General features: G+C 38.4%; 1 protein-coding gene across 8 annotated transcripts in view; it reads left to right on the top strand.

Moving 5' to 3' along the window:
* The window catches only part of map4l (microtubule associated protein 4 like), a 118557-nt gene that overhangs the window by 738 nt on the left and 90145 nt on the right, over positions 1-27674 (top strand). For all 8 annotated transcript variants that reach the window (XM_025900509.1, XM_025900507.1, XM_025900514.1 and 5 more), the window contains exon 2: positions 17597-17796. In XM_025900509.1, coding sequence (XP_025756294.1) covers positions 17597-17796 — 200 coding nt within the window. The remainder of the gene's footprint in view (positions 1-17596; positions 17797-27674) is intronic.

Raw genomic sequence — 27674 nt, 5'->3', positions numbered from 1 at the left:
TGTCTCTATGGTGAAACAGATGCATCTCCAGTACAGCGAAGGCCTTGTTATGTAAAGGATAGAAGAGTATCTGATATTTATACAATAGTACCCCCCCAGTCGAGACACATACACACTTACACGCACAGACACACACCGCATGCTGTGTGTGTGTGTGGATTAGAGCGCATTGTTTCATCTATGCTCATTTTTTCTCCTCTAGGGCTCTTTCTGCCTTTTCTCTGTCTCACATGTGAAACCGCATTGAGCTACAGGACTGTAGACTGTCTGTGGGAATACTATGGGAAAATGGTTGTCTCTATTCTGCACTCAAAGTAGAAATGGATTTAAGGTTCGAGTAAACGGTGCATATCTGCTCTGTGTGTTATAGCTGGAGCCAAAGAAGCTACATGATGCAATGCTGAGTAAAATCTCTAAAGCCGAAGAACGTGGCTGCCCCGTTACATAAAGTGGGCATCATCTGTAGCCTGGTACACGGTATAGAGCGTATGTCACTCTGACATGCTCAGTGTGTTTGGGGAGCCAGACATCTGAAATAATGTACTCTCATTACACTCATCTGACACTGTATTTCAAAGTTGGTGTTTGTTTGTTTATGACTGCCATTTCATTAAAAACGGATCACTGTTTCTGTTTGATCAGTTAATTATTTGCTCTATAGATTGTGAAGATGCAGAAAATCGTAATGTTTAAAAAGGGGAAAAGACTTTGCCATATGATTGATGGTCAGCACGGTCACCAACTCATTTCCAGAGGTTTCTCATATCACTTTATTATCATTTTGTTGCTGATTATAACAACTGTCATTGTTCTGCATTATCATCTTAAAATATATTGTATATAATATCGTTCAAGTGTTTTAATATTGTGATATTGTGTTGGACTTAAAAGAGGGTGATGGATCTTTCTTTTTTCTATGTCCTGAGTTAAAGAGGTAATTAAGCAAAGTCACATTTGCAAGTATTAACATATAGTAAATGGACTGGTTCTTAGAGAGTGCTTTTCTACTCTACTTGACTGAATTGTGAGAACAGGCCGAGTGGAGTGTTTGTATCCAAAACGACCAAAACTTCCAGTGGCTTATTAGCTAAACTGTTTTCATTCCATTGGTGTCATGTTTGGATGTTGTGTCAAAGCCCCTGGTGTCTCACACATAGGCGTAAGATACCCTTTGATGATGGTATTATTGGATGCCAAGGGCAAATGCTAAAAACAGAAGGACCAGGAGACTGCAGTTCTTATCTCTTCTCACTTCTTAGCTTTAGGCACCAACACTGCTTACTTAGGTTTAGAAAAAGAATGCCATTTGGGCTAAAACAAACCCATTCAAAGTGTTAACTCTGCATGCTAAAAAGTAAATGATGCTAAAAGGATAGCCAGTCACCTCAAATTTGACACCAAGGCACCTGAAGAGTGTATATGTGATGAGTTCCGATTAAAACTGAGCTCAGATATCCTAAATCTTTGCAAACAGGAAGTAATTTCTGTAGTTGAGAGTGCAGAGAACTACACAGTCCAAGTAACCGCAGAGTAGCAAATCAGGAGAACATCCAGATTCCAGACCAGGTGCATGAAATCCCAGATCATGAATATATAAATGAAAAAGGCGTGTCAGTTCAACTCCTTTGACTCCTTGAATGTTTGAATCACAGAGATACTAAATGTACAAAAAGTCAGGCCATTTTTTGCCTGAGACTACTGGCACAGAAGCTAGATGGATTATCAGAGATGTTTTAATGCATGAGCAGTGTAATGATGATGATGCGATAATTTCTGCCTCAGGGATTGGTGGGATTACATCCAATCCCTCTCAAAGGGATCAACCAAGTAGCCCGGAAGTCAGCAAGCACCCAGCTAGGTATAGTTAACATTTTCACATCATTTGTAAGGCATTAGGCTTTTCTGAGGCAGTTATGTATCCACTAAACCAAGCAAACAATATCATTATAGGGCTGGTTAAACCTTGACTACATATATAAGTCATTTTACAGTGTAGCATTGACAGTAATAATCAGTTGTTAGCAGGAAATGTGTAAGCTCTGTTGTCATTCAGTAAGTCAACAAGTCAGCCAGGCAGAGCTAGTATTGTAGAGATACGATCTAATCATGTTGTAGTTTCTCCAGGCGATATCATAGCCCTGGTTTGTAAAATGTAAGATTATGTAACAAAACATGGAGTTATCTCATAATGTTTGTTCCCAGTATGAACCCAGGCAATATGAAGAATGATAGCATTCTGTAGCCATTAGGTTTTTCTGGAACTGTAAAGAAAATCTATGGACTACAAGATGAACTTCATTTGTTATCCAAAAGTATGACGTTTCCTATTTTTTTCTGTTAAGTAAAGAGCAATGGAACAGTGGAAAAGATGATAAATAACCAACAGTTAGTGGTCTACAAAAAAAGTAGTAACATTTGTGAATGATACTGCTAATTATGAAAGTCCTATGGTCAGGAGGAGTCCTAGGTAAGGAGCTTCTGGAAGAGATGCACCCATAAGGAGTTTTCCCTTAACTCTGGGCTTCCATACACCTCTATGGAGAATTTTACCCTATTATCGCAATTTGTTTTGCTTTTCAGTTCAATTCAATTAAGTTTAATTTATGTAGTACCAAATCACAACAACAGTCATATCAAGTTTATATTGTAAGGTAACCCTACAATATATAAAGAAAAATCCCAGTGATCAGACTGTGAGCAAGCACTTGCCAACAGCAAGAAGGTAAAACCCCCTTTCAACAGGAAGAAACCTTCGGCAGAACCAGGCTCAGGGAGGAGCACGTGTCTGCCACAACATGATGGGGGTGAGGGGAGGAAAACAGGACGAAAGACATACTGTAGAAGAGAGCCAGAGTTTAATAAGAGCTAATGATTAAATGCACAGTGTGCAGTCCTTTCCAGCTGATTGCTGTTTTATCTCTTAACACCTATGTTTCACAGTGCACAAGGAATGTGTATTCAACAAAAATGTTTGGGTAACACAAACACCAACCAGCAGTCAAAATAAGCAACTAGCTGTTGAAAATAGTGCGAATACTAGCTGAAATATCAGACCAAATAACATTAATAATAAGGATAAAATTACCGTAGGTAAATTATCAGATAATGGGTTTACAGCTTGCTGCATTGCTTTTAAGTGACAACATAAGTCAAATAATGCAGCTGTGTTACTCACACATGGAAATAAACTGTCTATTAAATTCCACAAACTTTCATCTTGACATATTTCAAAACATTATGTCAAGACTAACTGTAAATCCACTGAAATGGAAATTGTGCTTGCAGTCTCGCTCCTGCTTAGTAATGAATTCACAGTGAATTAACTTTTCATTCATTCTATATATTTATAAGTTTTCCCCCTCTGAATATTTTAATGTTATCCAGTCAGCTTTTCACTTTGCTAATATATGGATCCTTAACGTGTTACACCAGTCACTTTTGAGAATTCCTCTAAAGATTTTCAACAAACTTCACTATACTTCATTTATTATTAAGCCAATTTTATTGCCAGATTGGGGACAAGGCGCGTTAACTTCCCTCAAACATTTATTATGTCTGATGAAATATATTAGTCACTGAAAGAAAAATTATTGTTATGTAGTGTTTTAATCCTGCACACATGTTATCAGCTACTGGCAATATTAGGTTATGTGCTTTGATTGTACTGTTTTCTTCAAGTTATTTGGTTCATGCGAGGATTGGTGAGGAGGTGACCATGTTAAACAGTATGAACTTAGACCTGGTGCTGCTGCCTTATTTGTGGTTACCATAGTCGTCTGCCTTGGTTAAAAGTGGATCACATTAAAGCACTTTTCCTGCTTTGTGAGACAGCTCTTTTAAGAGAAATGTCGTTGCTAAATTTCAAAATAAACAGTTCAGCGCATTTTTAAAGGTTGATTGATAGCTGTAACTTCAAGATGGAAAGAGCCCAGAGCTTAATTGGTCAACCTCTAATAGTTAGCAAGACAGCAGTTCTTCTGTGAGGACTGTCAGTTTGCTTGAGGGCTTGGCGTTGAACAAAAGTGCTTCAAATGGGAATGCACATCAGATAACACCGTGTATCTAACTTTTAGAACGGGAAAGGCTGGCGTTGTATTGGATGTTAAAGTACTTGCTGTATGTGATGATCAGTCCCTGTTACATCCAGTGACATCTGTGCATTGACAGATGGGTTAACATATAGATTGCATTTAAACAGAGCATTTAGTAACCTTCAGTAACACTGCTTTTTGCCAAATGGCAGGTTGGGAGTGAAAGTTTGATAGTTTCATCACACTAATGTTATAAACCTGTGTATTAGGGTACTGACATCAAGGAACTCTTGATATAAGCAACTTCTCTGCTTGGCTCATTTATGTACAGATTGAGAGACTGGATGTCATCAGGATGACTGGCTAGAAAATATATCAGAAACAAAGTTTGAATGAGTCGTTGCTTACCATTTTAACTGGAGATCCATTAGAACATTTCTCACAACTTTAAAGGCCTTCTGATTTTTATCATTTAATACAAGAATCATTTAAACTGAGAATAAGCAATTTTGTTTTCATTTTGTTTTAGTCATTTAACAGTTCTGCAGGCATGCCTGATTTTAACAAAGCTACACGGCCGTTTGTTTGGAGATATAAGTCCATTCTTGAGCTTGTATTTGACTGATTGATTACTATTAATACCATTAATAGTAAGTCAATTATCCATTTACTAATTTACACTTCATGATTTTTATCAGATCACCCAGATTATCTACTTAAATGTGACCAAAATAAAAATATCAAGTGGTAATTTTACCAACAGATAACAAACACAGTGCAAAAATGATTGTCCATGTAGCCTTTGGAGTGACCCAACTGTACAGTAGAGGTTCAGTGAATAGATCAAACAAAGGCTTCAGAGGCAACAACAAAGGTCAGTTTTTCCTGTGGAGAAAAGAGGCAGAGATTCAAATCAGACCTGACATCATGTGGCAGTTGAACCAGGAATGACGGGAAACACTGTGTCCCTTTCTCATCTTCATATTCATCCTTCCGAGAGCTTCCATTATTATGTGTTCATGATTTGAAATAAGCAAAGGTTATTTCTGTCCTACTGAGCTTAAGATCAGACCAGCCATCAGCCAGTACAGCAGAGCGAGGCAGGGATGAGTATAAAATGTCCCCTTCATTTAAGGCATTAAAACATGCACCCTGCTCCCAGGATGTCAGCAAGAGTTCATTATTTAAACCCAAAGTCTGGAGTGCAGTCACAGTTCATCCCAGTTAAATGTTTAGGTGGAGAAAAATGTTAGCTGCTCAAAATAAGTTGAAATTTATTCAATCCTTCCATATCCATCCAGTCATTGTTTTATTTTTAAACAATAAAATAAACATATCTCAGTGGGTCGAAAATGCAGTGTATTCACTGGTGGAGTCATCCCTAATGGCTTTTCAGTTAAATGGAACCACAGTTCTGAATACAAAAGGACACATGAACTCATTGTAATTGTTCCTCAAACTGAATTCATTATCAATCACATGTCACTAAGCACACGCAGTATGCCTAGATGGAAATAGCTACTGTGTTGTCACTCAATTAGTCGAGTCCCATTTTTGAAGCCCAAGATGAGCATTTTTGCTGTTGCTGCTTGTTTTTGCAAACAGACGTGATGAATTGATCTGACAGTGAAACCACACATTCACTGGCTAATGATTTGTGACCTCTCAGTCACAAGCTTGGTTTGATGTTTGACATCATATGACAGAATATCTGTTGAAGTTGGATTGCAAACTTGGAAACTTTATTGGTAACTAGTAGCCTAACACAAAGACATTTCTCATTTGACTGTCAACTGCTTAGTTTAAATGTATCAAGCTTTCATTTAAGAAAAGATGAATGTGACTATGGTCATTTACAGTTCAACATTTTTACTTTTAGACTTTATTAGAATAGCTTTGCATGATTCACAGTTCAAAATAAACCTTGTTATTCTTACTCTTGGTACCGTTTCTTAAGTAATCCTCCATCTAAAACAAGATGTTAAAGCTCCCTTTTTTCCTCTCTTTAGGCTAAATTCTGCTGGTACGTAACATGAAGCTGTGCACACAAACTGGCTGTCTTAGCGATATCCTCTCTTTTGACATCATACTGAACAAAAAAGTAAAAGATACTGAGCCAAGCCAAGTTTTTACAGTCTAATGAGCCTCTGCTGTTTTCCCCTTTTTGCTTTCTATTTGTGCATACATCAACCTCATTATTAAACCTTGGCCATGTTTGACACGAACCTCCACCACTGAATCAGTATATATGTCTCCAGAAAAAAAAAAGCATACGCATAATAGGCCCACCTTAATGGACCAAGAATGAAAGAAAGTAACAGAAACAGTGTTCTGTTGAATGAATGTGCTACAAAACACAGAAAGAAAAATCTAGGAAATCAGAGAATGCACACAGCAAGAAAAAAGTGAGATGGAAAGATACAGTATCATTTCATGCAGATCTGTTACAGTTCCCATTTGTTTTCTTCTATTCACCTTCACCAGCTCATCTCATCTGTGCACTTCTTGTTTTCTTGAGTACCTTGACAACACACTCACATTCACACACACACACACACACACACAAGCTGAAACACAACACAAAGTCACATTTGACAGGTTTGTGCAGTTAGTAATCTGGATTTAGCTGACTTGTCTGCACCTACCCTCATATACTGGAACGGTGTGTGTGTGTGTGTGTGTTTGTGTATGTGTGTGTGTGTGCGTGCGTGTTATCAGCAGTAATATAAACTGCTGCTCATCAGAGACAGTCTGTGCATGTATGTGTGTGGGTGTGTCAGAACTTGTGCCCATCAAGGAGGAGACAGTGAGGAGCTGCTGAGTCACCATGGCGACTGGCTGGGCAGCCATGACAGGATTTTGTTAACACGTTTCGATGGCATGAGTCTGAAAAACAGAAACCTTCTTCTATCACTGATATCATGTTTTTGTCCTGATTCTTTAATCAATGAGAATGGTTCTTTATAGTTACCCTATATTTTTCCTGTTTTCATATCACATTGTTTTCCTGCTGTCAGGACCATGCGTTTGTCACAGCAGGTTTTATTAAAAACATAAAAGGAGAAAAGCAAGAAAACGTACGTAGCATGATGAAACCACGATTGAACTGGTATTGCTTTCAGAGTCAACATTTTTAAAACCAGTTAATAGGCTCTCAGACACATTTCAGCTCTCTAGATTACTTGCTCCCAATTAAATTAGGGAACATATTTATCCTCCACATCTGCCAGCTTTGTCATCTTAGCTGTTGAGAGGAGCTGCCTGTCATTGTGGGACAGATCGCTGCTTGGCATGTAACCACGGAGATGAAATCGACTTTGATCACCGAGTAGTGAGTGTGGATGAGCTCCTTCTATTTCCCTAAAGCTGCACTTAACAATTTGTAACTACTTATTAGGATTTATTTAACCTCAGATGTTACTACTTGCTGTGGAGTCATCATTCAAATGACTTCTTTCACATTAGGTATAGTTGTTTGATCTTTCATTAATATAAAAGTATAGATCAGTAAAGCTTCAAGATACATATGTGCATTGTATGTTTTGATTGATGATATGTCACCATGCGGTTAATCTCCAATAGAGATTTGCAGCTGTGATGGTGGAAGAGCATACAGCCCACTGTCCCTTAACAGATGTTGTTGTTTTTTTTATTATTTTGAGCCAGCTGTTTTCCTACTTTAAGGTACAGATGCACCAATCCAGCTATGTTTAGTTCCATCTGAAATACACACCTTGTCTTAAGGTATTTGACGTCACTAGTAACAATCTCATACCAGTGTTAAATTAGGTTGTTTTGTTCCATTTGGGTTTTTGTTTTTTTGTTTTGTTTTTTGTGCAAAGTGAAAATTTTCATGAAACAGGTCAATGGAGATGCAGCTAGGATTCAAATTTGGTGGACTGCAATGTCAAACCAAATTACAGTGTCCTTCTTGATCTTAGATCTGGAAAATGGCAATAAATTCAGTACACTTTATTCTTATTACTCCTACTTTCAATGCCTTGAACTCTGTGTAAAAACCAAAACTGAAAGGTGCGGTGTTGTCCATTTGCTGTTTCTGAGCTCCTGAGAAACTGGAAAGTGTTGCTACAGCAGCGATGTGCTTCTCTACTTTTTTGTGAATGAGCCTGGATGCACAGATGTATTTAAATGAATATATGTGCTATGTTGACTCATAAAATGTCATAATAAAACAGAATCCTGAATATAACCATGTGTTGTTAACTGCACTTAATACTGCAGCTACAAAAATGTGTGGTCTTCTAAGCCAAACAGAAGTGCAAATGCATATGATTTTTTTTTTGCCATTTTTAGGCACCAACGAGCACCGTGAATGCGGGAAAGTGTATCTCCCCAGGGCCACTAACCTCTCCATTCACTGCTGTTACATCATTAGCACAGATTTAGATATTGTACTGTGAGTCATCACAGAGCTGAATTGACCTACAGCTTAGCTGAAAAACTGACTTGTATCTTTCTGTGTAATTAAAACAAGTGTTTTCTTTCTGTGGTGAGATGAGAACTTGACCAGATGTGTAACAAAATCAGCACTGTATTCATTCCAATTTTGTAAATCTATTTTAACCCACATACAGATTACGAGAAGTGAATGAAAAAATCTTTTACAGTGTAAAAGAAGATTGTGTGAATTCCATCTTGACAGTAACTGAGAGTGTCCTGGAGTCCATCTCTCCACCTGGTTGCATTGAGTCTTCTGTTATGCAGACGTCAGTGGTGAACAAAACAGTAATCACATAGAAGCGTGAAGTGTTAAAGTCAGCGGTGTAGAGAAGCGAATCACCAGTTTTGTTTGTGGCTGAATTATGTGATGAGCTGACTTATGCTGCTGCTGTAGCTCAGAGGTTTACTTTACGTTATGGACGTAGCTGTGTAGTAATCACGCGGCAGACCGGTCCACAGTTCAATGCTTTTCAGCATACTTGCTTTATTAACGGTTGCTGTTCACACACTCGTGCTGCAGCTTTACAGCTCAGCCGCACACACTATACTTCCACTGTACTTCAAACCCCTGGCTGTAATCTCAGCTGGGCCCAGCTGCTTGTCTTCCTAGGAACACTATAAGATGTGATATAATACTATGGATATATTAACAATGGAAAGTTATGTGCACACTGACATATGTTTAGGACATGCACAAAAGTACCACATTTGGTGTAAATCCTATAATAATCACTGATTATGAATGGTCAGTACAGTCACATCAGTGATGTTAACTTGGTCAAAACACAACAAAGGCAACAGATGTTCAGCACCAAAGGCCTGATAGCTAATTGAGTCTTAGTCCAACTTCTCAGGCACTCATGTTGCCTGTCATCATCATAGAATCAGTTTCCACTGGGTCTTCATTTCTCTTTTTAAATTCTAGCTAGCTAGTATTGTTTTCCCTGATGCCTCCATGTTGCATCAGAATAAAAGCGGTCAAGTTGTTTTCTGCTTTTGTCAGAACTATCAGTCTGGCTTTGGTTGAGAACAGACGTAGGGATTGGAATTGAGAAGAGCTTCCAAATTCTTATCAATCTCATCAGTTCCTGTTTTCAATGTTGGCACAGTTTTCTGATAAGTGCACATTGCAAAACTATATCAAACTCAACTTGCATGTTTGAGTCATATGCAAGTTTTATTTGTAGTCTATATCTACCATTCATGCTGATCATTAAGAGTATAAAAGATGGATGTCATCAATTATTTGAGGGCTGCGCATTTTGATGTCTCAGTGCTGTTGCTGCTGTATGTTTGGAACCAGAAGTAACCTCATTTGAGTGAAAGAACATCAGTGCTAGGTTGTCAGCTAATGGTAGCTAGCTTGGTTGTCAAGCTTCCCCCTGTAAAGAGCTCTGGTGTAACACACAGACACACATATCTGCTAAGCTAAAATAATTTGCAAATAAATAACAGACTATAATGGTAAAAGGTAAATGGACTGGTTCTTATATAGGCCTTCCCTACTCTACCCGAGCGTTCAAAACGTTTTATACAACAGTCCTTATTCACACAAGCACTTTTTTCTAAGTGCTTTCTGTCTACCAGTCACACATATTAATACTGATATGGATACAAGGTGGGGTTAGTATCTTGCTCAAAGACATTTGACATGTAGACTGGGAGCAATCAGGAATTGAACCACCAACCTTCCGATTAGTAGTTGACCTGCTCTACTTCCTGAGCTTCAGCATTTTTAAAAAAAAACTCTGGAGGTTGGTTCAAACCCAGAAACATACACAGTTGCAATAATGCTGAAAATGTGTACCTTTTGTTCCACATGGAAAGTTGTGAAACGATCAGTAAGGAAACCGATGCAGAATCAGACTACTATATCAACAAAAAAATATCTACAGGATTTAGATAATATTTTGGTAAACTTCGTAGCAAGTTTTGTGGCCCAGGGATTGAAGGCTACAATGGGCCTGCAATTGTATTGTAGACCCATTCTAGGTCCTGACATCCAAGTATCTATAGCTCAGGAAGTAGAGCAGGTCATACACTAATCAGAAGATCCTTGGTTGCTCCAGTCTGCATGTGAAATGTTCTTGGGCAAAATACTAACCCCAAGTTGCTCTCTAATGCATCCATTGGTGTATGAATGTGTGGGAATGTTAGATAGTAAGCAAATGTGTAAAAAAAAACAGAAAAAAGTTCTTGTGTGAATGAGACAAGTTGTATAAAGTGTTTTGAGTTCTCAGAGTAGAAAAGCCCTATATAAGAACTAGTTCATTTACCATATGACTGATGTGCCCATAGTGGTGGAGAGGTTGGAATGGAAATCGATTCTGTAGACAGATGTGCTTTAATCAGATAACAAGCTGAGGTCAGGACTATCTAGAGTTGATTGAGCCGATCTGTGGGAGCCAAAATTCTAGCTGTATTGTAGGGGATCAAATATTTCACTCAGTGACATGCAAATCAATTTTGAACTTTTATATAATAGTTTTTTTTAATTTTATTTTGGTTGATCTTCTGTCTCTCTCCATAATAAAAATTGCAATAAAAATTAGAATTAGAATTTGAGCTAACTTACAAATTCAACAGATCAAATAAACTGTGACAGTTAAAAATGTTGTAAATAAATACTTTGTAACCAACTGATAGTTTAATTGTTGATTTTGATTGTTAATAACTTTTTTGCATCACAAATGTTCATTCAAAGTTATAAGAATGCATCAGAGTGTATAGCAGAAACAGTATATGTAACAGTATACATTTTTAGTTTCAATATGACATTTACATTATGTTTCGCGTTACCTCACACAGTTACAAAAATGTCATCAGGTTAATCTCACTTGTATTATGACGATACAGCAAAGTGTTTAAATTCCTGCCAGTGTGTGTGTCTTAGATCGTGTGAAGACTGCCAGTGGTTTGGAGGGTGAAGTTATTACGTAGCAGACGGTTAGCTTCAGAGAGGGAGAGGTGGTGGATTTTGGGTAGAAAGACAGTTTTTAATCCTTCAGAACTAAACAGCTCACTCAACATTCTTACCATCACTATCAGCTTTTTCTTTTTTCCTCCTTACTTTATGTACTGCTTTTTCTTTGCCAACATAGTAACATGATAATACAGCTGTGTAACACTGATGTTAAAGTTTATTCTAAGAGGGAACCCACTGATTGTAGCTATCCTGTCAAAATAATGTTATTTGTAAAAAAAAAGAAAAAAGAAAAAGTGACTTACAGAATGTTTATTCAAAAAAAAATAATATTTTTTTTACATATTTTAAACTTACTTAATTGTCTCTATTTCATGCAACTTTCATCAAGTTCTCCACTACATTTCAACATTGTAATAAAGTTCACAGGTATAGTAACTGTTGACTTTGCAGATTATATTTTTAGAAAACTACCTAAAAACAAACAGAATATATTATTCTGCACCTAAAATGATCTCCGTTATGACCGGCTATTAACTTTACTTTACTACTTTAAAATTTTGGAGTGGGACCACTTTTACTTAACCACTTCATTTGTAGTTGATCATTTTGACCCCATTTTTTATGTTTTTTTTGTTTTGTTTTTGTAATTTAATCTTATATAAAAGAATTTGGCATCCAAAACAAAACTGGGATCTCAGTAAAACCAGTGTTAAAAATCCAGTTAAACCCCTTTCGGCAGCGTATGTACAGCTAAAATTATTAGCTGTTCATATGGCCCTGAATTTTTTTTGTTTCATAACCCTGTTTCATTTATATTACAACCCTTGCTCAATGTGTAGTGTGTGTATTGAGTCCTGTTATGAGAAATATATAAGCCAGATTCACTCTTCTTACAGCTCAGCTGTAATACAGTTATTACAGCTTATTCACTAGCTACTCATTAACTATGCATGCTGTAGACGATGTAATGCACATTGGTGTTATCAGAGCTTTTTCATCTGAAAATATCTGCCTACTGCTGATGGGCATACAAAAAAAACCCCAAATAGACAAAAAGCAGCTTCAAACTGAGCAGAACTGCAGAGTGCTGTGATCATCTTTAGTGTTTTTATCATTATTTTGAGTAAATCTTTTTGCATTCCACCTAGAAATGATATACACTGTTACCTTCAAAATATAAAGGTCATTGCAGCTTTTCCATAATTGGGATCCTGGGTAAGCTTCTGTATGGGTTGCATTTCCAGGCACATAACTTAGTTGTTATTCTGTATAATTCTGTATATCAGTAATGATAAAAAATGTCTGCTATTGTGAGTAACAACAGTAGATAGACAGATTCTATGAGGCAAAAAAAAGCCCCCCCCCCCCAAAGAACCCCAAGTCCGGGCCACTGAATGTTCCGGCTTATGAAACCTGTCCAATGAAGTGATAAATATTGCAGTATAATACGCTAGGAGGGCAATGGAGGCTTCTATTTAGGGATAGTTCATTTTAAAAATTAGAATGATGGCGTTATTGAGTACATCCTGACTGTGTTTCTGTGAGGAAGAGTGAGGAGGAATGTGTGGGATTATGACACAAAGTACTTGGAATGAGCACTTTTGGTAAAAATGTTTGTTTATGAGAAAAACAAATCAGAGTCAAAAAATAAGATATTTACATGTGGATCGGGGCAACAGTGAAAACCAACAAGAGAAAACAAGACTGTTAAAGAACCCCAAAGTGACTCTCAGTTTGGGAATGTTGTGTGTAGTGTCCACTATAAGGTGTCTGACCCCTGAAACAATGGCCTACAGTTCTTCTCAAGGCCTGCTAACACTCTACTGTATGTCCTCATCCTGGCTGCTGGCCACAGTGTCAGTGTGTGTGTGTTTGGTACAGTTGCAAGACAATGACAGCTTGTTTGCCGCGAGTGTGGATGGAGGGATAAACAGAAATAAGGGACAGGGAGAAAGAAGAGTTTGTAATAGGGTCATGCTGCCTAAGTGTTGGGCTGCAGTGTGTATTTGTGGGATTTAGAAAGTTGTATGGGGTAATTTCTTAACTGAACATATTGATTTAAGTTGTGTCAGGATGGAGTGCATTTCATTTTCTTATTTCCTTCCTTGATACATCTTTTTCCAGAAGCAGTTTGGCAGTCAAACTGTGCCTTTGTGTCATGGATTTGGTTTGTTGAAACGGTTTGCATCATATTTGCTTTTTATGCTGTACTGTATATTAACGCTCTGCTTTTCTCCACATTGGAGCTTGCTGAACAGCTGCTTCAATTAAGCATTCCCGCCTGCTTTTTCAAGTTTTTTTCAGGATCTTCACATATTCTTCTATCTTCATGGTTCCTTCCAATTTAATACGATTCCCAGTTCCAGAGGCACTGAAGCATCCCCACAGCATAATACTCCCACTACCATGTTTCACTGTGGGGACGGTGATCTTTGGACTGTATGCTTCTCCCTCCTTTCTCCGCACATAAGCAACATCTCTGTGCTTTTGTTTCCTTTCAATTCAATTCAATTCAATTTTATTTATATAGCGCCAAATCACAACAAAAGTCGCCTCAAGGCGCTTTATATTGTACAGTAGATAGCACAATAATAAATACAGAGAAAAACCCAACAATCATATGACCCCCTATGAGCAAGCACTTTGGCGACAGTGGGAAGGAAAAACTCCCTTTTAACAGGAAGAAACCTCCGGCAGAACCAGGCTCAGGGAGGGGCGGGGCCATCTGCTGCGACCGGTTGGGGTGAAAGAAGGAAAACAGGATGAAAGACATGCTGTGGAAGAGAGACAGAGATTAATAACAGATATGATTCGATGCAGAGAGGTCTATTAGCACATAGTGAGTGAGAAAGGTGACTGGAAGGGAAAAACTCAATGCATCATGGGAATCCCCCGGCAGCCTACGTCTATTGCAGCATAACTAAGGGAGGATTCAGGGTCACCTGGTCCAGCCCTAACTATATGCTTTAGCAAAAAGGAAAGTTTTAAGCCTAATCTTGAAAGTAGAGATAGTGTCTGTCTCCCAAATCCAAACTGGAAGTTGGTTCCACAGAAGAGGGGCCTGAAAACTGAAGGCTCTGCCTCCCATTCTACTTTTAAATACTCTAGGAACAACAAGTAGGCCTGCAGAGCGAGAGCGAAGTGCTCTAATAGGGTGATATGGTACTACAAGGTCATTAAGATAAGATGGGGCCTGATTATTTAAGACCTTGTATGTGAGGAGCAGGATTTTGAATTCAATTCTGGATTTAACAGGAAGCCAATGAAGGGAAGCCAAAACAGGAGAAATCTGCTCTCTCTTTCTAGTCCCTGTCAGTACTCTTGCTGCAGCATTTTGGATTAGCTGAAGGCTTTTCAGCGAGTTTTTAGGACATCCTGATAATAAAGAATTACAGTAGTCCAGCCTGGAAGTAATAAATGCATGAACTAGTTTTTCAGCATCACTCTGAGACAGGATATTTCTAATTTTAGAGATGTTGCGCAAATGGAAGAAAGCAGTCTTACATATTTGTTTAATATGTGCATTGAAGGACATGTCCTGGTCAAAAATGACTCCAAGGTTTCTCACAGTGTTACTGGAGGCCAAGGTAATGCCATCCAGAGTAAGAATCTGGTTAGATACCATATTTCTAAGATTTTCAGGGCCGAGTACAATAACCTCAGTTTTATCTGAATTAAGAAGCAGAAAGTTAGCGGCCATCCAGGTCTTTATGTCTTTAAGACATTCCTGCAGTTTAACTAATTGGTCTGTGATACCTGGCTTCATGGATAGATAGAGCTGCGTGTCATCTGCATAGCAGTGAAAATTTATGCTATGTCTTCTAATGATGCTGCCTAAGGGAAGCATGTATAATGTAAACAGAATTGGTCCTAGCACTGAACCCTGTGGAACACCATAATTGACCTTAGTGTGTGAAGAGGACTCTCCATTTACATGTACAAATTGGAGTCTATTAGATAGATATGATACAAACCACTGCAGTGCAGTACCTGTAATACCTACAGCATGTTCTAATCGCTCTAATAGGATATTATGGTCAACAGTATCGAATGCAGCACTGAGGTCTAGCAGGACAAGCACAGAGATGAGTCCACTGTCAGAGGCCATAAGAAGATCATTTGTAACCTTCACTAAAGCTGTTTCTGTGCTGTGCTGAGCTCTGAAACCTGACTGAAACGCTTCAAATAAGCCATTCCTCTGCAGATGATCTGTTAGCTGTTTGACAACTACTCTTTCAAGGATTTTTGATATGAAAGGAAGGTTGGAGATTGGCCTATAATTAGCTAAGACAGCTGGCTCTAGAGATGCTTTTTAAGTAAAGGTTTAACTACAGCCACCTTGAAGGCCTGTGGTACATAGCCGATTATTAGAGATAGGTTGATCATATTTAAGATTGAAGCATTAATTAATGGCAGGACTTCTTTGAGCAGTTTTGTAGGAATGGGGTCTAAAAGACACGTTGATGGTTTGGAGGAAGTAATTATTGAAGTTAACTCAGAAAGATCAATTGGAGAAAAAGAGTCTAACTTAACATTGATGGTACTAAAAGTAGCTGTAGATAATGTTACATCTGTGGGATGATTATTGGTAATTTTTTCTCTAATGATAAAAATTTTATTTGTGAAGAAGTTCATGAAGTCATTACTAGTTAACGTTAAAGGGATTGTTGGCTCAGTAGAGCTCTGACTTTTTGTCAGCCTGGCTACAGTGCTGAAGAGAAACCTGGGGTTGTTCTTATTTTCTTCAATCAGTGATGAATAGTAAGATGTTCTGGCTTTGCGGAGGGCTTTCTTATAAAGCAGCAAACTATTTCTCCAGGCTAAATGATGATCCTCTAAATTTGTGACACGCCATTTCCTCTCCAGCTTACGAGTTATCTGCTTTAGGCTACGTGTTTGAGAATTATACCACGGAGTCAGGGACTTTGGATTTGAGGTCTTAGTTTTCACAGGAGCTACAGTATCCAGAGTCGTACGTAGTGAGGAGGTAAAATTATTAACAAGATAATCGACCTCTGTTGGAGTAGCGTTCAGATAGCTGCTCTGCTCTATGTTGGTACAGGGCATTGAAGATGATAACAGTGGGTGGATTATATTCTTAAACTTAGTTACAGCACTTTCAGAAAGACATCTACTTTGATAAAGTCTACTCTCCACTGCTGTGTAATCAATTATTGTAAATGTAAATGTTATCAGGAAAGGATCAGACAGCAGAGGGTTTTCAGGAAACACTGTTAAATGTTCAGTTTCTATGCCATATGTTAAAACAAGATCTAGAGTGTGATTAAAGTGGTGGGTGGGTTCTTTTACATTTTGAGAGAAGCCAATTGAGTCTAATAACAGATTAAATGCGATGTTGAGGCTGTCATTTTTAGCATCTACATGGATGTTAAAATCACCCACAATAATTATTTTATCTGAGCTGAGCACTAAATCAGATAAAAAGTCTGAGAAATCAGAGAGAAACTCTGTGTAAGGCCCAGGTGGACGATAGATGATAACAAGTAAGACTGGTTTCTGAGTTTTACAGCTGGGGTGGACGAGGCTAAGCATCAGGCTTTCAAATGAATTAAAAGTCTGTCTTGGTCTTTTGTTAATTAATAGGCTGGTGTGAAAAATTGCTGCCACACCGCCCCCTCGGCCTGTGCTTCGAGATTTCTGGTAGTTAGAATTTCATCATCAATAATTCTTTTTTTCAACTCTGAACTGATTTCTTTTGTTTTTGGCATGATGCTTTCTCAAGTAACAGTTCAGGCCCTCTCTGAAGCTTTTATACTGTGAGTAAAGATACTCCTCAGTTGTAACTTGATTTTTCAAGCTTTGAGCATTTGAAAGGTGCTTAAAGAGAAGTAAATGGTTCAATAAAAAGGTCTGTTTTCAAGTTGTTTATTAATGGTAACTGGTAACTGGTAATTTTTTCTGAAATATGCCTGCTAATTATTTCTATAGATAGAAATAATTTACGTTTTCTAAAAAAGAAAGTTTTCTAAAAAAGAAATACTATGTTGAAAATCCCCTGCTCTGCTACAAAAATAAACTTGGGAAAATTTTCCTAAAAACTACCTGATAAAGTTTATAAGTGTAGTGAGCAAGAGAAACATGGGCGTCTGACTAAAGGTGAAGAAAAATATCATTAAGCAAAAATTAATATAAGTAATTTTTTCCCTTTTCTCTCCAGTAACGGGACTATGGACCTGAGCCTGCGAGATGCTCTGGGTGGCGGTGGCGGTGGCGTCCAAGGTGGGGCCCCTGGTGATGCCCTTCTGAAGAGAGACTTTGTGGCTTCACTGGAGAAAGAGAGCTACGATGACAAGGTTGGGGAGACGGTCTCCAAGAGTGACTACCGACCCTTACTGGATGGAAAGGACACCAAGAGCGGTAAGTTGCTACAAGCATTTCAACATAAACATAGTGATTTTCTTCATGTGATCTTGATCCCAGTAGGGATGTTCACGCTGGCTGAATGAGTTGGTTGGTAACCCATTAGATATTTAGATATTTTGGCATCACTAGGGTTCAATTTAAGTTGTCTGCCTCGCACTGGCCTCCAGTTTACTCTGAAAAACTGAAAAGCACAACCTGTATTTACCAGTTGGTTCTGTAGAATGAACCATCAGTTGATGTGTGCTGGCACGCTTGACTTCATGGCCTGCTTGAAATAACATTAGGCTTGCTGCGCTTTTAAACTGAGTTACATCTTATCAATCTGATGCTAAGTGATAGCTTAATAATGACGCTGTGTCATCTGTGTATGGCTGTTATTGTCGTGCACCATATAGTCACTTTAAAGTCTACCACATATCTATATGATAATATATATAATTTAATAGAAACAGAAAGGCAACATTATGGTGATTGGATTGGAGACTGTATGCTGCTTAGTTTTTTGTCATCTTAGAAACCTGAAGACTTACTATAATTCAGTTTGATACCATCCTTTTTTAGACAGTCCTTCTCTGGGTCAAAGTTTATTTTCAGACTTTACTTCTGAAAGAAACAGAAGAAATAGTTAGTTATAGAAATAGAAGAAATAATTTCACAGGCTGCGTTGTATCCTTTGCGACTGCTAACATATTACTAACTTGACACCTTTTGAAGATGATGGGTGAAAGAGTCACCTCAGATTTGTCCGAAGCTGTAGGAAAACATTAGTTAGTGTGGAGGCGGCTGGATCTCAGGGAAGTAATGTAGCACAGATAAAGTTCTGTTAACTGTGGTGAGATTCATGATACTGATGGCTAAGACATCCAGCAATTAAAGAGAGAGGGAGAGATGGAAATTGCAATATTTTTTCACTCAAAATGGAAACAAAGAGAGATTGCTGTGCATAAGGAATTGAGTGTAAAGAGAAACTATCAGACAAAACGTGCTGAAAAAGTAAAGCAACTTGAAGCTGACTTGGCCTCAAAATGACAATTTGTCACGCAAGCCTGTGATTCAAATGAAAATACCACCAAAGCAAGGTATGACATGACCGTGTTAATCTTCCATAGATGTTGAGTTTATCAGAACTGTGTTATGAAAATGGTGGAGTACAACTGTCCTGTTAGTTTGGTAATGTTTCCTGGCTTGCGGTACTATGATATGGAGAACTGAAGACATATCACTCGATGTTAAGAATGACTGGTAGACAGGGGAGGAGATTTTGATTGTTTTTTGTCAGCACAATGTATCTGACACTGCTTAGTTACTGACTTTTAATAAATAAATAAATAAATAAATGAATAAATCTGAAACTCTTGTAAAAACGTGTATACAGTAACTGTAGCCTGAATATTTTTCTGTGATTCATTCCCTACATCATGGTAAATAAATACGGTAGCAGTAGATATTATATAGTGGTTTTAAAGTATACAGACGTTGTCTATGAGGGCACAGTGGATAGATAAGCTCTGAGACAGCTTGCCTTCCTTCCATAATTGAACCATAGAGAAATGACAGAAGGAAATGTTAGAGCATCAAGGTGAAGAGCAAAGTAAAATGGATAATAGCTAACTACAAGGTGTGAGGAAGAGAACACTGAAGGAAGGACAGCAAAGGAGTCATCCAGTCTGCAGAGTTAAATAGAGAAGACACAATAGCATATTGCACACAGAGACATGCATTATTATAGCCTAGAGAGAGGGATTTATCTAAATTTCAAGGTGGCTCATTTGGGCTAACAAGGGACTGCAGCAGTATTTCAGTTCTGTTGAGTCTACATGTAGAGTCTATAGTCGCTGTGTGGGCCTGTACCAGTATCCAAGGTCCCTTTACACAGTAGTTTTTTTTCAGTCTCAACTGGCAAATGCTGGGTATAAAAAGCAGAGCACTGCTAAAGCAAAGCTAACTATAGCCACAGATTGTTGGGTAATGTTTGTATGTTTTACATACACCTGTGACATTTATTTATCTATGGTATCAACATGTAGACCTACTGATAACTGTTCTGTACTCAGATTTGTTAAATTGTCAAATGGAAACAATGGTTATGGATATATAGTGATACATTAGGTGGTAGAGGTGGCCTCAAGTCACATATTTGGCACTAGTTAGGAGGTCTACAGTTCCTGCTTCCTCGTTCCTCTTTTTAAAAAGAATGATGGAGAGGCTTTTCATAGAATTTGAGTTTGTAGCTATTTGGTTAATGCTAACATGAGGCCAAGCTAAAGAGGTACTTGGAAACCAAACATCCATTAAGAGAGAAACTTAGCCTTCTTCAGACGAATGATTGGTATGAACCAGATACAGCCAGATGGTTGGATAGTAGGAGGTAGCTATTTGCACATAAATAAACAAAAAGAAATTAAGAATTAAGAATTTAATGCTGGGCCCCCAAATGGGCAATCAGAAATATTACCAAAACCAATAAAAAAAAAAAAGAAATATTACCAAAACAAGAATTAACAATGTCACATAATATTGCACAGATATGAATTAAAAAGAAATGCCAGTGTATGTCCTTATTTTACATAATCACTTATTTCAGTTATATTTAGTAAGCATTTGTTTCACAGATTAATTGTTTACAGATTTAGGGAATAATGAATCTACTAATGAATCTCATCCCCTATTCACAATTGCATGCTGGCTGAAAAAACCTAACCCTAACAATAACATTTCTCTAAATAATTCATTGTTAGTTATCTTTTGCATGATAATGAAGATACTTCAGCATCATCATTAATTTTTTAAGGCTCACATATACTCACAGATTTTTCTTTAATTCAGAATGGTTTAAGTTAATATAAAACAGGGACAGCTCAAGTTCCTCAGATTATACATATCCAGGCTATCAGGGATCTTCCTGGGACTGTGTGTCACTTTAAAGATTTCTTTCAAGTGTACGTGACACTTTGGCCGACCTTGTCTAGACTGAAACTGGCTGTAGGACTGTCTGTCTTTTCTCTCAGGGTTGTTCTCTGTATTTTTTCCTTGTTTCATTTTTATTTCACTTTCTCTTTCTCTCAGTTTCTGTTCCATCCCTCTTTTTTGTCTCTCTCCCTTCCTGTCATTGTCATGCTGTGTCGGTCTGGAGACAGTGCTGTCTTAGCATCGTTGCCTTCACACACACACACACACACACACACACATGCTCACACAAAGCCATAATTAGCACCCACCTTGATGCACAGCCTGGTCCATCGAGTTGAAAGTGAACCTGTCTGGCTTTTAGTGTTTTACTTGCAATAATCCAGAGCTTTAAGGAGCCAAACTAAAGGACATATACTCGATGTACCTCTAACAGGAGTTACCCTGATGATATCTACATGGTTTGATGATTTATAAGCAGTTTATTATGTTAACATTTTAGTTTGCCTTGCACAATCAGTAGTCTGATACAAAACTTATCTGACCCCCACAAACCAAGCCTAGTCAAGTGCTACAGGCAAACAGAATTATGACTGTCAGAATGAATGCTGCAAGAGTTGTTTGTGAAAAAGCTACATTTATGTGTTTTTAATGTATGTTAGGTCTGTAAATGGTAGGTAGAGTTGATCTCAAAAATGAAAAATATGCATATGTTTAATGCAGTTTTTCCAGGTATAATTACCTGGAAAAACTGCAAACTACTAATATTTTAGTTTTTCTGGTACAACTTGTCATATTTGCTTAATTCATAAGCTGGATGAAAATATAGTTGACTTCATTTTTGTGAATAACAAGTTCTCTCCTTGTTTCATTTGTCATCTATCTGTCCCATTGTGCAAAAAGATACATTTGATATATGAAGGCAAAATTTTGCAGAAGTCACTGGAACATAAAATCTTTATTCAAATTAGAGATGGTTGAGCAGAAAATGTCTTAAAACTGTGATGATTTGAGACGGAATTGCCCATGTATGAGATTCAATTTTTTCAATTAATTTCAATTAAAATGCAATTCAAACATTAGCTTCAAGGCATTATATATTGCAATGTAAAGTAACAGAAAGCAACCCCACCAATCAAAGGACCCCTTATGAGCAAGCACTTGGCAACAGTGTGAAGGAAAAACTCCCTTTGAACAGGAAGTAACCTTTGGCAGAACCAAGCTAAGGGAAGGGCAGCTATCTGCTGTGACCGTTGGGGGGTGAGGGGAGGGAGACACAACGAGAACATCTAAGCATTGGTGACTATACGCAGTAGGCCTGTAGGTCATATGAGTGTTCTTGTCCAAGAGAGAGGATCATACTGTGTCTGAGAGCAGATGTTTTACCACAGGGGTTTCTTTGATGTTGTCATATCACAACTCCTCGAAAGCATCAGACACACAAGTGAGACCTGAAATGTCCATTCGAGGCCGACTTTTTTCCATGCCTAATTGAAAGAAAATGCAATCTAAAAGTTGCACCCAAGTTAAAATAAGTTCATATCTTGATTTGCTGTTCGATGTTCCAAGCTTCATTAGTGACAAACCTGTCTGTAAACTGTTCAATTTGAGTTGCTCAGTCCAGTTGTTAGACTTTATTCTACACGGTTGTCTTCATTTATAGAGTAAAAAGTAATTGAAATTGTATGAAAATATTAGCAGTGCAATTTTCAGATATAAAATAGTAAAACAATTTAATAGTAAACACAATTATTCTTGTATTTAGAGTAGTAGTTCTGTGGAGTTACAGTTCAAAGATTACTTTCTTAAAGCAACTTGGTAACATAATTCATAAAGGGCATTGAAAGCTGTACTCTTTGACCTGTTCATTAAGAATAATTTTTACAAGTGAATAAAAACATCTGTCTGCATTGATTACAGTGACTGTGGTTGTTTTTTGGTTGATCAGACTCTGTAGTATTCTTGACTGTCATCTACATCAATGATTTAGTTTATCATGTAGTTTATTGATAGTATATAAAAACCTACATGGCAAAAAATCAGTAGTAGCCAGGCCAGTCAGTATTTTAAGTGGTAGACCAGAAAATACATTACATTACATTTCCAAAGAGTAGAAGATTTCAATGTTAGGAGTTTTTCTCCAGCAGGATTTATTCCAGACTTTTTCCAGTTTGGAGGAGCGCTTATTTGATAGGAGAACAGGAAAGAGGAAAGAGCCAAAATACAATCTGTCAAATGGACAAAAATGAACTCTAACAGCTGCCTTAATGTTATACAGGATAAAAATGCTGCTTTAACATGGTCAACATTAAGAGTCTGAATAACATAACTTGACTGTAGTTCAAATACATTCTATATTAAGAGGAACTTGGCGAGGCATTTTTACATAATGACTTGTCAGACTGGCACACTGACATCTCTAGTGGATGGTGAAGGCATGTCAGACACAATATCAATCAATGTCTCAGACAAGGGAGTTTCTCTTCACCTTCTGTTTTCTCTGCTTTTTTAGCTGCATTGTTTTTTCCATGTCCTTCGATTTCTGTTATTCAGTAGTAGCAGGCGTTTACTCTTCCTTTACTGTGCTCTTAATGTGGAAGTTGGAAAGTCTGAGGCCTCAGCTGGGATGAAGGCCTTTAATACACCTTTTTGTAATATGAGCTGAATATGAAGCCAGGTGCTCATGCATCCTCAATGTCACTGAGGACAGCATATTTTAGTTCTGCCTCATTTTTCATCCTCACACCTCATTTTACGCAAACAGCACCTACTTTACTGCTTTAGAGTGGACTGAACACGAGTGGCCTTATCTCACTTTACACATAGCAGCGGAAAGATCAAGACCAGTACAATCAGAATTGTAATCTAAGAAAGAAAAACAGAGTATTAAGTGTAGTTCAAACAAATAAATATATAATATATAAAATAAATAATTATTATATTAAATTATTTAATTAATGATGCCTTAACACCAATTTCTTGTCATCTCCTCTCAACCAGGCACATGATAATTTACCAGTGCATAGTTATGACCCAGTGTGGAGGACTCGAAGCATTTGTAAAATCTAGATTTATACATATATACTCTTTCAAGTCTAGGGTTTGACACATCAGGAGTTATACAGTAATAAGAAGTCATCTGAACCTTCTGCAACATGAGCGCACTGTAAGCTAAAGTAGCTTTGCATGATTCATGGTTCAGAATAATCCTTACTTCATGTTCTGACCTGCAGTAGCATCTTCTCCACTGTGCTGCAACATAAGCCCACTGTAAGTACAAAATACTTTCACAATGATGAGACTAAAAGTCATAGAGAAAAGATCCTCGCTTGAGGATCGATAAGCTATTGAATCATGGGGTACATTTAGTTTAGACACTGCTTCTACATTTTGTTCAGTAAATAAAAACATGATGTAATATGTCATGTGTTGTTTGTCTGATGATGCATTTAAAGTAAGGTGATTTTTTAAATTAAAACCTGTATATTCTTTTTACCATGACTTTTTTTGTGCAGCAATAACAAGAGATTAAAAACACTTTTTATAATGTATCTTTTAGGCCTGATCTTGTCACAGTTATTGTACTAATTGTGTATGTTTCATCGTTTGTAAGCACAGATATCTAAAACCACTTTATAGAAAAGCATTACAAACTCTGAGTAATGAGCTGCCAATGTCTTCTCTGTAATTTTTTGTATTTTTTTCTGTGGAAGTAAAATTTCTTTGTAGTGTTCCTTTTTTTTCAGATTTCTTTGGTAGTTAAACATCTTTACGCTGAATAAAAGGGGAACATTTTGGAGGTGTTTTATTGAAATGATTTATTAAGAAGTAATTTTAGTGTTCTGGCCCAATTTGGGATTAAACTGGACTGAATGTGTATAGTGACTTTAACAGCAGAGTGAAGTTTACCTTACTGTGGGCTCATGGTGTAACACAATGGATAGGAAGCTACTGCAGTCAGCTCTCGTTTTTATCAAGCTGGGATGTGGCTGTGTTTGTTGAGGCATACTAACACACCCCTGCAGGAGTATGCTTTTACTGTATGTGTGGTATCACAGTACAGGGGAGGGAGAGAGGAGTGACCTTCTTGGAATATTGTGTGGGTTTGTGTGTGAACGTGTAAAAAGAAAACACCCAGTGAGAATGTGCGTTTGCATTTGAGGCGTTTTGCATTGCTGAGTGCATGCATTTGTATGTGTATGTGTGCTGTGCTAAGGGACCTTGCAGTCACATGCGACTGCAGTACAGTGGAGGAGCAAAGGCAGCAGTGAGGTCATCGCACACACCTTGGCTGTCACTGTCAATAATCAGGATGTGTGTGTGCTGAGTTCAGCTTATCTGTTGAAGTGAATATGACATAAGCAAAGCTTTTACAGCACTTCTGGAAATGGCTGATTGACTGACAGCTGAGCAGATGTGACATCCTAAGCCACCAAGACAGGCAGAGCAGTTTTTAAACTCAAATGGCTTTTACTGCAAACTTTGAGCTCTGTTAATAATAATAATTGTAATAATTTTAAGAATTATAATAAAAAATAATATGAATAAGAGGGGAAAAAGTAGATTAAATTAAATTGTACTCTACAAGGTATTTTCTGACAAATGGGGGCATAGTGAGATCTATAGCAATATATACGCTTTATTTATCACCAAAACTTTGGTGACTATTAGTCAACCAAAACATGAATAACAAGCAAACTTAATAATAGAAATAAAATAGCTCAGAAAGGTAAATGAAAATGCAAAATAAAGAGCTTAGTTCGACAAAAAAAGTGAAAAACATAAGATATGGAAAAAAGTTTCTCTATCTCTCCTTGTGGCAGCAGTAACTTCACGAGAAAGATTTTGGCTACATGTACCTGTGGCAGGGGAGTGGTCTCTGCCTCTGCTGCAATGGAGGGGTGGTACGGTAAGCTCATGGGGTGGACTGTGCGCACTAAGTTCGGCATCGATGCCAAACTTAGTGCGGACACCTGATCGACATAGCCCGCTGCAACTCAGAGCTCCTGCGCTCAAATGATCCTCCAGCCTCAGCCTCCCGTAGCTTAGATTACAGGCACGCACCACCGCACCCCGCATCGCCCCGTGAGCTTACCGTACTACCCCTCCATTACAGCAGAGGCAGAGACCACACCCCTGCCACAGTACCAATGACTGCTTTTTGATGGTACAGTTGAAAAAGATTGCATTTTAATTTTCACTAGTACTGACTAAACCGGTGAATGTAACCACATTTGGGTAAAGGAGGCTAAAAGATAATTTTTCCATCTGCTTTTGGCTTGTAAAGAAGTCAGTGAGAGGGGGCATCTCTGTTTGCTGCTCCAAGGCACACGTCGCCAGCTGTGAGCACAGAAGCCCCAACTAGTCAGAAGAAGCTTAGCTTATCTTAGCTGGTGGAGTTGAGGAGTTAAAACAACTTGCTAAGCTGCTAAGCTTTATCTCTGACAGCAGTAAAACATAGCCAAGAAGATTTTAAAACTTAGTAATCTTAAAGCGCTGTGGTGCAAAGAGTGATATTCTAAATATTAATATTGGTCAACCCATGAAAAAGCTAAAACCAACAAAAGAGTCACTAACTTGAGCACCATAGACACAAGGTATTATGTTTGCCAGTGAAGACTTAAATGCAGGTCTCAAGATTATCACAGTTAGGTGTGCTTATTTACAGTGCAATCACAAAATGCTATATTCAATGGTGCTGGTAAGGAACTGGACTCCAGGGATCCAGGGAGAGGTAACAAACATCCAGTCATCACACACTCTTCACAGAACAATCACTTACAGAAACTCAGGCTCACCGCAGTGAGGGAAAAATCCAGGGAGGTCCCTCAGTGAGGAACCTGCAGTGAGCACCGCCCAGGTGGGGAGAACAAAATAAACAAAGAGCAAGGTGAAGGGAGAGAGAGAGAAAAGAAAAGAGAAGACAACAAACAAGCCAACGAGCCAGGGAGGACCCCCTCCTTGTCCCATGACTGTTCTTTACACTGAAGACTGGAGAGATATGGTTTTAGCTCGGAAACATGGAAAGCATTGTCGATGTGCATGTTGCGGGGCAAAGACTTCATGTAAGCAGAGACAGGGTTAACCTCAATCTGGCCTTGATTTCATATGGACCACTAAAATTTGTGGACAGTTTCTTAGATTCTGCTCGAATAGGGCCCTAGTCAAGAGCCAGACCTTCTGCGCAGGAGTATAGGAGTCTGATTCCACTTATTTTGCTCCTTGGTCTGGAGGAAGGTCGCTTGCGTGGTCTTGCGTCACCTGCACAAATGATGCTAAACAGATGGGGCAGAGTGCTCACCTTCTATTCCCGGAAAAGCGGGGGTTGGTAGCCCAAGGAGGCCTCAAAAGGGAACAGGCCCAGTTGCTGAAGAGGTCATGCAATTATGAATGTATTCCACCCAGGCAAGCTGCATGGTCCACGTGGTGGTTGGTGGAGACGATGCAACGGAGTGCAGATTCCAGCTCCTGATTGGTTTGTTCAGCTTGGCCATTGGTTTGGGGATGAAAACCAGATGACAAACTGACCTTCATGCCGATTGCCGAACAGATCTCCTTCCAGACCTGGTAGGTGACCTGGGAGCCGCGATCAGAGACAATGTCAAGAAGGATCCCGTGGAGGCAGAAAATGTGGTCTGTGAGGAGCTGAGTCATGTCCAGTGCTGTGGGAGATTTGGGTAGGGAAACAACGTGTGCATCTTTTGAAAAGCGATTGACTATGGTGAGTATTACTGTGTTTCCACCGGAAGGGGGCAGACCGGTCACATAGTCGAGAGCAATGTGGGACCAGGGTTGTCCGGGAGTTGGAAAGGGCCTAAGCAGGCCTGCAGGAGGAGAAGACTTATTCTGTGCACAGATAGAACAGGAAAAGAAATATTCTCTAGCATCCTTTATCAGTACAGGCCACCAAAAGAGATGCTATAGGAAGGTGAAGGTCTAGTGGATGCCAGGATGCCATGTAAATT

Source organism: Oreochromis niloticus, linkage group LG18, assembly GCF_001858045.2.
Source record: "Oreochromis niloticus isolate F11D_XX linkage group LG18, O_niloticus_UMD_NMBU, whole genome shotgun sequence".
Lineage (NCBI taxonomy): Eukaryota > Metazoa > Chordata > Actinopteri > Cichliformes > Cichlidae > Oreochromis > Oreochromis niloticus.
Note: the sequence above shows the minus strand (reverse complement) of the source record. Positions and strands in the feature narration are given on the sequence as shown.